Raw genomic sequence first — 12,817 nt, forward strand, 5'->3', positions numbered from 1 at the left:
GCTGCTGATTTCAATGCTGGGCCATCAACTAGTGTCAGCAAGGAAACCATTCAACGAAACATCATCAATATGGGCTTTCGGAGCCGAATGCCCACTTGTGTACCCTTGATGACTGCACGACACACAGCTTTACATCTTACCTGGGCTCATCAACACCAACACTGGATTCTTGATGACTGAAAACATGTTGCCTGGTCAGATGAGTCTCATTTCAAATTGTATCTAGCAGATGGACGTGTACAGGTATGGATACAACCTCATGAATCCATGGACCCTGCATGTCAGCAGGGACTAGTCAAGCTGGTGGTAGATCGGTAATGGCGTGAGGCATGCTCAGTTGGAGTGATATGAGACCCCCAATATGTCTAAATACAGCTCTGACAGGTGACATGTACATAATCATCCTTTGTGATCACCTGCATCCATTCATGTCCATTGTAAATTCCAAAAGAATTGAGCAATTCCAGCAAGACAATGTGACACCCCACACATCCAGAATTACTACAGAGTGGTTCCAGGAACACTCTTCCAAGTTTAAGCACTTACACTGGCCACCAAACTCTCCAAACATAAATATTACTGAGCATATTTGGGATGCCTTGCAACGTGCTGTTCAGGAGGGATCTCCATTTCCTCATATTCTTATGGATTTATGGACAGCCCTGCAGGATTCCAGGTGTCAATTCCCTCCAGCACTATTTCAGACATTAGTCGAATCCATGCCACGTCATGTTGTGGCACTTCTGTGTGTTCGGGGGGCCTACACAATATTAGTCAGGTGTACCAGATTCTTTGGCTCTTCAGTGTATATTAATAACCTTGCAGACAATATTAATAGTAAGAAACTTCATAAATATTCAGTCAGATCTTGATAAGACTTCAAAGTGGTGCAACGACTGGCAACTTGCTCTCATTGTTCAGAAATCCTGAACTGGCACTCTTGAAGACAGATGTAAATCATCTCGAGAAAGTCTATTAATGAAGTTTCAAGAACCGGATTTAAATGACTCTAGGAATATACTATAATTCACTATGTATCACCCACATAGGGATCATGAGGGAAAGATTAGAATAATTACTCAAGGTATGCAAACAATCATTCTTCCTATGCTCCATACGTGAATGGAACAGAAAGATCCCTATCACTGGTACAGTGGGATGTACCCTTTGCCATGCACCTCATGGTGGTTTGCAGAGTGTAGATGTAGATGTGTTGTTCTGTTACTGTCATTCTGAGAGCAACAACCCAAAGTGACGACGACAACTTTTCATGAACACGTAACAATTTGTATTCTGCCTTAAATAGAACATTCAAAGTTGCACTGTCACATGCCACAGGACAATTCACTATATGCCCTTGAGTCAAAAGTGTCACTTCAAAGAGCAAAGATTTTTCAGATTAATGCTGTCTTGCAAAGTTGTGAGAGTTACATATGCAGACAAGCTCGAGATTAACATCCGGTGATGTAATACACTTTCTTTAAAAATTATCCAAATAGAAAGGGTATCAGTAGATGTAAAGTACATGTATAGACAAACAAATGATTACAATTTAAAAGAATGGATGATTTATTCAAGAGAGAGAGTTTCACATATTGAGCAAGTCAGTAATGCATTGGTTCACTTCTGGTCCTTATGCAAGCGTTTATTCAGCTTGGCACTGATTGGCATAGTTGTTGGATATCCTGCTGAGTAATATTGTGCGAAACTCTGTCCAACTGATGCATTAGATTGTCAAAATTCTGAGATGATTGGAGGGCCCTACTCATAATGATCCAACTGTTCGCTGTTGGGGAAGTGATTGGTTGGTTTGTTGATCTCGGGGAGGGGACCAAACAGCGAGGTCATCGGTCCTATCGGATTAGGGAAGGAAGTCATCTGTGCCCTTTCAAAGAAACCATCCCAGTATTTGCCTGAAGCGATTTAGGGAATCATGGAAAACCTAAATCAGGATGGCTGCATATGGGTTTGAACCACTGTCCTCCTGAATGCAAGTCCAGTGAGCTAACCACTGCACCATCTTGCTCAAGTGGGGGAGGTGACCTTGCTGACCAAGGTAGGGTTTGTCAACTATGAAGACAAGCAGTAGAAACTCGCACCATGTGCAGATGGGCATTATCTTGCTGAAATGCAAGCTCAGGATGGCTTGCCATGAAGGGCAGCAAAATGAGGCACAGAATATTATTGACATCCCACTGTGCTGTAAGGGTGCTCCAGATGATAACAAAGCGGTTCTGCTATGAAAAGAAATGGCACCCCTCACCATCACTTGTGGTTGTCGGGTTGCATGGTGGGTGGCAGTCAGGTTGGTAACCCTCTGATGTCTGTGGTGTCTCCAGACATGTCTTTGGCCTGGAATCTCCTTGACTGGAGTAGAATTGTCTTCATTGATAAATCTTGCTTCAAAATGGGCCCTGATGACCATTGAAGATGTGTCTAGAGATGCCCCACACAGCAGTGTTATACCAAACTGACTGTTGCCCACCAAACAGTCTGACAACGAGGACTTACAGTTTGGGGTCATTTCTATTCATTAGTGATGGGGAGCTCGTGAATGAGTCGTTCAAATGAACGCTTCACTTCCGTGAAGTGTGAACTAACCACTCAATTTCAATGATCTGGTACTTCAAACTCTTCACAGATAGCACACTCCACACTTTTTTCTACTTCACTCACTCTCTTCCCCTCTCCCTCTCCAACTACATCGGTGCTACGTCACTCATCCTCCCTTCACTTCAGTCCTCCCTCTGCTGCCTGTCGACGAATCGCGCGGGGTTTGTGGGGAATTATAGGTTTACGAGGGGTTGGTGAGGTGAGGGGCGAGGGGAAGGCAGCGTCAGCTGCTACGTGCAGTGCTGACATTACTTGTGACTATTTGTGCAGTTATACTTCGCGTCTACGGGTAGCCTACCGTTGGCAGCGCTTGCAGACAAATGAATATTAAAGATATAAACGAAGGGGCTGGCTGTGTGAGCACGCACAGCCAACATGAAAATAAAAGGTTTGTTAATAACACTGAAAGAGGGATTTTACCTGAAATCGTACCAATGACTACAGGTGACAGTTTACGTTTTGAATCTGGAGGGTTATTATTCTCAACAAAAATAAAATCTACAGGAAAACTTCTGAATAATTTCTTAACGTAGGTATATAGACTGTGACAGTGGTAAACATACTCATTCTATTTTGGATTAAATTTTACAAGGAACATAAAATTGGAATGCATTTCGTTGGTAGCCCTATTTTTCAGTTCATGAATACAACAAATAATATTTCATTTGGCAGATAAAGACTTTTTTGGACGCTTCATGAGAAAATTTCGAGCAAGATTAAATGTAATACCTTCTTTATATGTAACAGGCTTCTCTGTTTATCTTTACTTTGTCCCCTTCGACCATGCTCTATTTAAGTTAACTCAGACGCTGTAAGAGCGTAAAACGTTGCGTGCACGTTACTGTATAGTTCGGCCATCTGTTGGTAAAATTATGAAGTATTACGAAGCTTCATTGTACGAGCGAGGCGAAGCGAGCGTAGCAGCGGCTGAGCGGCGAACTGGGCAACTTCGACAGGCTTCCGTACTTCACGAATGAACTACTTCATTTGAACGATTCACGGCAAAGAGTGAAATGAATGAAGTAGTTCACTGGAATGAACGAGTTTGACCCATCTCTACTATTCATAGCAGGACCCCTTTGGTTTGTCACCTGTGACACACTTACAGTACAGTGGTACAGTGACAAAATTTTACACATAATGCCACCGCCCCCCCTCCCCCCCACAAAGCGAGAATTTCTACTTCTTGTCTTTTGGCTTAAAAATTATACCTTGGCCAGCAAGGTCATCGGATCTCTCCCCAATAGAGAACATTTAGGGCATTACGGGTAGGGCCCTCCAACTGACTGTCAATCAATTCTAAGCTGAGTCACTGCTTGCATAAGGGACAGAGGTGGACCAACATGTTATTGACTTACTTAATTTGTGGAGCTCTTTCTCTTGAATTAGATAGTATATCCTGAATTCCACCAAAGCTGTCTGAATTCCCTTGTCAGTGTTTTCAGTGAACAATGTATGAGGTCAAACTGCAGTACGAGTATTATACACTTAAATTACTCCTCTGTACCCCAAAATTATTTTCAGGTGGTAGAGTACAAAGCTCAGGTGGTAGAGTACAAAGCACAGCCTTTTGAAATCTCTACAGACACTTCATTGAAGTAATGATACACTGTTCATTTTCAAGAATAAATGTACTGCAAAACTGACTGGTACTCTTTTTCTACTGTAGTGAGATATAACTTTTGTCAAATGCTACAACAAGAATAATAGAAGCAATTCAAGTTCTTGGGTAAGGAGCTTGTGTGGACAGAAATAACTATGCAGAAAAGGAAGTCGTGCAAGGCCCAGCAGTAGCTGAACTTTCTTCATCTTCACTGTAAGATATTTTTCACAAACTCATGTCCCCAACTAGTTCTTAGATAAACACAGTGCTGTATGGTCCCCTGCAAAAATGTTGAAGTGGTGAGGTTAGACTGCACATGCAAATCGATGCGTATGTTAACAGATTAAGGAGGCTGCTTTGCTTTGGGTGGGGTTGGGGGGGGGGGGGGGGGGGTTGGAGAACTATGTGAGACAGAGAGAAGTTAGACTGAAGGACACAATTTCTTAGAGCTCTCTCTCACACTACCAGCAAAAAAAGTATTCATTGGGGCTTTCAAAAAAAGACTTCATGATACGGGATTATTTCATGTTTACCTGCATTTAAGTCAGTCCTACCTGCAAATACACTAGTCTACAGGTACACAAAAGTGAACAATAGCATCCTTTTATAACTCTTATTAATAAATCAATACTAATTGACCTACCTATCTCTGTTTTTTGTTAACAAGTTCCGCTCAATTCCTTCCATGAGATTTTCAAACCATTGTGCCATTGCAGCTTGTTTGTCTGGTGGCTGACTCCTTATTATATTTTCCCTCAGCTGATTGAAATACTATAACAGAAGTCAGAAAACATGCAACTTCAAGCAAAAACTTTTTGCAAGTAATACATTACAATTCAGAAAAAAAATACAATTACAATGAAAGATGAGACAATGAGCATTATCAGTCCTCTTTTTTAATAGTATAGGACGTTTGACAGATATGAAAGGAAGTCAGAAAATTCATTGTAGCTAACTACTTTTGCCCCAAAAACTCTTATGTTATGTAGTGTGAATGAATTACACACTTATTTCTGTTATTAATCCCATACTTTTTCACTGTTATATAAATCATCTACTAATAATCAGCATGGAAGCACACTGAAATATGAAGTATATTAAATATCATGTGAAGAGTTTTGTTCCAAATTCCGTATCTTACAAATCAGCCACAGAAATTATGACTAACTAACTAACTTAAGATTTGAAAAAAGAAAGGGTTTACATTCTGTCAATAACCAGATCATTAGAGATTGGGCACAAGGCAAATAACAGGGAAGGAAATTGACTGTGCCCTTTCAGAGGAATATTCCAGCATCTACCTTAAGAAAGGAGGACAGCTCTCTAATAAAAGCACAGAATCTAAATCAGGATAGCCAATTGGGGATCTGAAACATTGTCCTTCTGAATACAAGCAGTGTGTAAAGAGTTGAGTGAATTGCTGACCTGACAATTGCCATAGTCAATTGTCATGGCAATTACCATAATATTCCAGTATATTAAAATACATCCATCTGGGACTGACACAGCATGGTGAAGGGAAGAAAAGAAACAAAGACTAAATCATAAAGACGCACTGATCACAAAGTCGTCAGAAACTAAGCACAAGGAAGAGGCTGTTACCCAGATGTAAAGTTTGACTCATTTTCACATACTTCCATGTCGTGTAACTCTCTCTTTGTTTGCCTCTTCCTGAGTACGATCATGAAAGATTATCCTATGTAAGAAAGATTCAGCCAGATGTTTGTTATCTTTGTTGTACCATTGAATCTGAATAATTTGGTAGATTAAAGTCAAAGAATAATTCAACAATGTGTGGCTATAAAACAATTATGAAACGAAGTCATTTTCTTGGTAGAGTTATTTTCAACTCACAATAAAAGATGGTACCATGGATAAAATAAAAATATTTGTCAGTATTCATATTCTACAACCAAACTTACCTCTTCATTTAATAAAATGAGGCCTAAAAGAGGTCGAGACATAGACCACTGATTTCTACAGTCTTCAAACATAATAACATTGAGTACAGTGCTGAGAATTTGCTGAAGAATTTCTGGGTGTAGCTCAAGTACTTGGAGGAAAACGTCACTCGGTGCTGGAACACCTCGTCGTGTCTTCTTCCCTTTGTTTTATACATAAAAAGTGTATATAAAGAACTAATAAAGTGTATTGTAGAGTTATATCACTAGAAAGAAAAAGTAATACATGAAATATATAGCTACTTTTTCCAGGATCAGAGAAATAGAAAGGTACAACTGAGGGATGAAGTCAAGTTAAAAAAAATTAATAAAAGTAACTTTGAAGAAATGATATTGTTTAAAAATTACATAAAACTTTTATGAGATGCAAGATTAAAAAAACTCAATTTGATATTTGACATAAATTAAAAACAATAACAACAAAAGGTTCCTTAGACATACATAAAAGAAACTTAGGGCTGTCAGAATGTTAACAATTAACAGATCCAAAATCTTACAAATGAATTATTAATTTTTCACTATTTTAAGAGTTAAGCTCATGTTCTGAAAATTTATTTTTTACAACTTCACACTAAGCTTATTCTGCCCCAACAAATTACACAAAAGTTCTCCTGGTCAATGAAATTAAATATTTATGTAGGCAGAAAGATTTATACCGAAGGAATTCAACCAATGTTTAATGAGGTACGATCAAAATATATTAGGGTAATGGTTGAGTACTGCAGTATGGACAGTCTTTCAGTCATCAAGATTTGTTACCTGTTCTACAGAAATAAATTTTCAAGAGGAGGAAGAGATTTTGTGTTTAACATCTCATCAACAATTAGGTCATTAGAGACGGAGCACAAGCTCGGATGAGGGAAGGATGGGGAAGGAAATTGGTCACACCATTTCAAAGGAACCATCATGGCATTTGCCTTAAGCAATTTAGGGAAATCACAGAAAATCTAAATCAGGACAGTTCGCACGTGTTTGAACCTCTCTCCTCCCAGTGTGACATTAATTTAGAAAATGAGAACACACAGTGTACTGACTTTTCTCTTCTTCATGCTCCCAGTTTATTTTAATAAAATAATAACATAAACAAATCCAACAACAAAATGTGCCTGTTCCCTATTAAAAATAGCCTTAAATTGCACAGAAATTTTTCTTAAGGGCTTCTGGACTTCCTATATTTTTCGAGGAGCATCAATGTGAATTTGAATGCGCTGGTCCAGAATGGAAACTGTGTATGTTTTATTTAGCCTGTGTAAAGGGTAGTCTTTCAGACCTAATAAACTGAATGTTTCCTTCAAAAACTAGTACTTGAAATGGGACTGGTTAATACCTGTAGCATTTGCCAGGATGGATATGAAATATGACCTAAATGGAAGGTAGGCTTATGCAGTACACTAAGGCTTGAGTCATATTTCTGTCCATTGTGGTTGCTTGGTTGCTATTTTCTTTAGATTCTTCTAGTGTGTTAACTAATTTGTTGGTAAAAATCACTAATAATGCAACATATTTTAATGTGTATGTAATAAAAGTGTGGAGTGGGCTTTGCATATCTGTGGCACACTTATTTTTACACCGTGCAAAAATCTGCAGAACACAACAACTTAGTCCATAAACATCCATGCTCATATATCACTGTTGCCTACCTATTAATCCTGAATCAAGATATTTACCTTTTTGTGTTAACTGCTTGAACAGATATGTGACAATATGATCCAAAGTTGCACAACAACCAGTGCACACCATTGTGTCTGTAATGCAAATGATAGGGTTAATAACTCATAAACAAACAATAGTTTCTATTATTTATATCACAAAACTGGAACAATTGCAGTCTTCATATGATTTTTAAGTTAACATGCATTTCTTGATGTGCCTGACAGCACTCTTGACACTTTAATAGTTACCTCAACAAACAATGCACATTTAAAAACATGAAAAATGGAGGAATAGATACTATAAAGCACAAAGAACTTTGTATTCTACATACTTGAATGACATGCTAAATAACTAAAAACATACCACTATCAGTGTCATAAAAACAAATAAACAGATGGAAGCAATCACTACGATAAGGATCACTGATTAACACAGTCACAGACATATTCATCCTGACCCAAATACTAAGTGCTAAATTTCTTTGAAATAAGGTGAAGAAAACCACAAAGAAAGCCAACTGCATATCATGCTTTTGCACAGCTAATGACATGTATTAGCCTTAAAACAAAGGTCAAAAAAGTGGTATAGGGTCTAATGAAGATGTCTGCGACTATACCTGTGAAGAAATTGAGGTTCACACCTAAAGCTGTAAGACCCTCAGAGATTGATGACAGTATGTAGAGAAATACGCGTGGCTCTAGTGTTGAGAGGAAACTCATATGATCCTGTGCAAGGCACTCCAGTAAAACGTAATACGTTTGAGACAACTTCGGATAATCCTGTAAGAGAAATTTTTTATTAATATATTAAATATTATCTGTACACTAATTTATCAAGCACCTATAGTAATTCAGAATACAAAAGGAACACTAATATGTAGGACACAGTATCAATTACTCAAACATATAAACAAAGCCAAGAAAGCAACTTTACCAATTACTCTTAAATCACACATTATTTTGGTGTTACAACAAAACTACACCTACGAGGGTTGTACCAAAAGTAAGGTTCCCATATTTTTTACAAATAGAAAAGATTGTTTATTGTTATTAATTTATACGTCGTTGAAAAGCTTACACTTTTGTCTATTTTTCAACACAGTATCCATTTTTTTCAACACTCTTTTGAAGACTATGCTCCAGCTTTTGTATTCTAGGTTTAAGGAGTTTCCCACCAACCCACTGAGGAAGCATGTGCCACCTAAGTGTTCCTTTAACTTGGGGAAGAGATGATAATTGCTGGGGGCTGAGTCCAGGCTGTACGGGGATGAGGCATAACAGTCCACCCAAATTTCTTCAAAAGCTCCTGTGTTTGACGAGTGACGTGGGGTCAAGCATTGTCATGAAGAAGCACTACTCCCTCCGTCAGTCGTCCTCTCTTGCTGGAGTTTGGTCAATGTTTCACAATATCTGTCCGAGTTTATTTTTGTCCCAGGTTGCATGAAATCAATGAGGAGTACCCGCTTCCAACCTCAAAACACAGTTACCGTAACCTTTCCTGCTGACTGCGTTTGGTTTTAATTTCTTTGGTGGCGGTGAAACGGAGTGACACCACCGACAAGATTGTTGTTTTGTTTCGAGGGTGTAATGAAACACCCACGTTTCATCTCCTCTGATGATTGAGTCCAACAACTTCTCCTTGTTGCCTTCCCCCTCACATTGTTGAAGAAACTTGCAAGCATAGTCAACGCGTTGCTCCTCGTGTCCGTCAGTCAGCATCCAGGGGAATGAGCGAGCACACATCTTGCGATAACCCACCATTTTTGTTTAAGTTCTTTCCATTGTGCCGTGGGAAGCTTCAGGAATGCATTCAGTAAGTTCACGGACAGTGACCCTCCGATCTTTGAGCAGCTCACTGTTGATTTTCTGGACAATGGCATCCAAAACTGACAGTCTTCTACTCTGTTCTTCATTGTGAACTTCTGTGCGACCCTCAGCAAAATCCCTGCACCATTTGCAGACATGCTGAATGGACATGCACTCTTCACCATAAACCTCAGTCAGTTGCCGATGAATCTCCACGGGCGGTAACTTCCTTGTGTGGAGAAACCGGATTACTGCTCGAATCTCGCACTTGGTAGGAGCGGTGAGCGACACTTCCATCTCTGACGGCTGCCAAGCCAACACTGAGTGATGTAGCAAATCGCGAATGAGCGGGCTTGAGAGTGGGGGAACCACTGCACACAGCACTGTTGTCAGATTTAGCCTAGCACCTTCCCTCGAGGCTGTAACTCATTGGGAACCTTACTTTTGGCACAACCCTCATAAAAAGTCATGGGATCAATGTACATAGATCAGTTACATATTGTTTTCCTAGTAAAAGCATTATAAAAGTTAACTGCACCTATTAGAGATGCAGTGTCTTCCCTTGCCTTTACAAGATGCAGCTTGAGAATAGAATTTTGATAAGAATATCTTTGAAAGCTATTTCTAAGTAGAAACCAAAATCTGTTATATTAATTAAATAAAATTTACTGTTAGATAAAAATTGCTGTATCCAATTCATCACTGATTTGAAACTTCTCTTAGTGGCTGCAAATCTGAATATCACTATCAGAATATTAGCTAAAAGATAAGTAGAAATTTTCTAGTCTCTTCTGTTAGTCACAAACATTCAGTTGTTTATGTTCTCTCACTGAACAGTTTCCACAATACTGTATGTATGAGGTGGAAGTATGAAAACAGCATAGTACTCATCTGAAGGGGAGCTGAGACAGGTAGGAGGGCAAGGATTTTAGGTCGGTGGGGGGTGGGGGAGGGGGAGTTGTGTTAATTTGGTTTGTGAACCAATCACACCATTCATAATCTAGCATGTAAATGAATCCAAGCTCACTACCTCAGAAGGCATTTACAATACATGTAGCATATTTGAAAGTCATAATGCCTACTTCTTTTGTCTCAATACAACAAAGGAAATATGCCACACAATTTCAAACCAATCACAAAAATCTAGCATTGTTACTATGAGAGTCCAACCTCATCACACAGTAAGAGGTGAATTGTTTGAAAGTTGGGGTGTAACTGTCACATTCTAAAAAACTATCAAATAGAGAATAAGGCCTATTTTCTTTGCCATAAGGAGAATGGAAGGAAGATTATTAAGAAGACTCTGTTCAAAACAGAGTGCCAATAATTGGGCTTACATTCCAATCACACTCAAATACCTGATGGATTTTCATAATAAATGATCACCCAGTTTCTTTTTTTCATAATTATTAATCTCCCACTTCCTTCTCCAACCAACAGCTTTGGTCTTGTCCAATCTGACTTAGCCACATTTTGTTCAAAGGGAGGTGAGGCAGAGTAGTGTAAAGTTAGTACAGATTTGTGTGTCTATGGAAAAATCTATGCACGAAGAGTACAACAACTACAACCATAATATCTGGCTGAGAACCCAAGAAAATTGTGGTTCTATGTAAAATTGCTAAGCGGGTCTACGGTTTCCATGCAGTCACTCACTGAGCAGTCTGGTGTGGCAGTTGAAGACAGCAAAACGAGAGTCAAAGTTTTAAATTCTGTGTTTATTAATTGTTTATGCAGAAGAATCATACAAACATACCACTGTTTGACCATCACGCAGAGTCCAATATGGATGTCATAGTAATGAGCATCCCTGGCAGAGAGAAACAACTGAATGAGTTGAAAACAAGTCACTAGGTTGGGACAGAATTCCAATGCGGTTTTACAAAAAGTACTCTACGGCATTGGCTCCTTACTTGGCTTGCATTTATCGCGAATCTCTCAACCGGTGCTAGGTCCCAAGCGACTGGAAAAAAGAGCAGATCACTCTTGTGTATAAGAAGGATAAAAGAATCGACTCACAAATATAAAGATCAATATCCTTAACACTGGTTTGCATTGGAATTCTAGAACATATTCTGAGTCTGAATATAACAAATTTTGTAGAGAGCAAAAGTTATGTCCAAGGATCACAAGGCTTTTGAAACTCAGGTTGCCTTTCTCTCCCATGATATACTGCAGCCCATGGGTGAATGGCAACAAGCAGATTCCATATTTTTAGATTTCTGAAAAGCATTTAACATGGTATCCCACTGTAGCCTGTTAACGAAGGCATGAGCATACAGAATAGATTCCCAGATATGTCAGTGTCACAAAGACTTCTTAAGTAATAGATCTGAATATGCTCTCTTCAATGGTGAGTGTTCATCACAGACAATGGTTCATCAGGAGTACTCCAGGGAAGTGTGATAGGTCCACTGTTATTTTCTATATAAATAAATGATCTGTCTAACAGGTTGCGCAGCAATCTGCGGCTGTTTGCTGATGATGCTGTGGTGTATGGGAAGGGGGTCAAAGATGAGTGACTGTGAAATGATACAAGATGACTTGGACAAAATATCTAGTTGGTGTGATGAAGCACAATTTACTCTAAAGCAGATGAGTACAAAAAACAAAACCATAATGATCAGATACAGCATTAGTATCATCCTGCTTGATGGAGTCACGTCATTTACATATCTGTGTGTAATGTTGCAAACCGATGTGAAATGGAATGAACATGTGAGGATTGTGGTAGGGAAGGCGAATAGTCGAGTTTGGTTTATTGGGAGAATTTTATGAAACTGTGGTTCATCTGTAAAAGATGACTGCACATATGATGCTAGTGCGACATATTCTTGAATACTGCTGGAGTGTTTGGGATCCTTTCCATGTTGCATTAAAGGAAGACATTGAAGCAATTCAGAGGTGGGCTGCTAGATCTGTTATCGGTAGGTTTGAACAAAACGTAAGTGTTATAGAGATGCTTTGGGAACTCAAATCGGAATCCCTAGAGGGAAGGTAACACACTATTCAAGGAACACTACTGAGAAAATTTACAGAACTGGAATCTGAAGCTGACTTCAGAACAATCCTACTGATACGATCATTTATTTAACGTGAGGACCATGAAGGTAAGGCATGAGAAATTAGGGCTCATATACAGGCACACAGACAGTTGTTTTTCCCTCACTCTATATGAGAAGGGA

General features: G+C 39.0%; 1 protein-coding gene across 4 annotated transcripts in view; it reads right to left on the bottom strand.

Annotated features, from left to right (window-relative positions):
• Nucleotides 1–12,817, bottom strand: part of LOC124784582 (exportin-7) — a 247,235-nt gene that overhangs the window by 23,676 nt on the left and 210,742 nt on the right. For 2 of the 4 annotated variants that reach the window (XM_047254115.1, XM_047254114.1), the window contains exons 18-21: nucleotides 8,471–8,609; nucleotides 7,845–7,922; nucleotides 6,139–6,320; nucleotides 4,860–4,987 (exon numbers count right to left, since the gene is read on the bottom strand). In XM_047254115.1, coding sequence (XP_047110071.1) covers nucleotides 4,860–4,987; nucleotides 6,139–6,320; nucleotides 7,845–7,922; nucleotides 8,471–8,609 — 527 coding nt within the window. Of the gene's footprint in view, nucleotides 1–4,859; nucleotides 4,988–6,138; nucleotides 6,321–7,844; nucleotides 7,923–8,446; nucleotides 8,610–12,817 lie in introns of all 4 variants that reach the window. The other 2 variants (XM_047254113.1, XM_047254112.1) reach the window with 1 other exon arrangement.

The sequence above is a fragment of the Schistocerca piceifrons genome, chromosome 1 (genome assembly GCF_021461385.2).
Source record: "Schistocerca piceifrons isolate TAMUIC-IGC-003096 chromosome 1, iqSchPice1.1, whole genome shotgun sequence".
NCBI lineage: Eukaryota > Metazoa > Arthropoda > Insecta > Orthoptera > Acrididae > Schistocerca > Schistocerca piceifrons.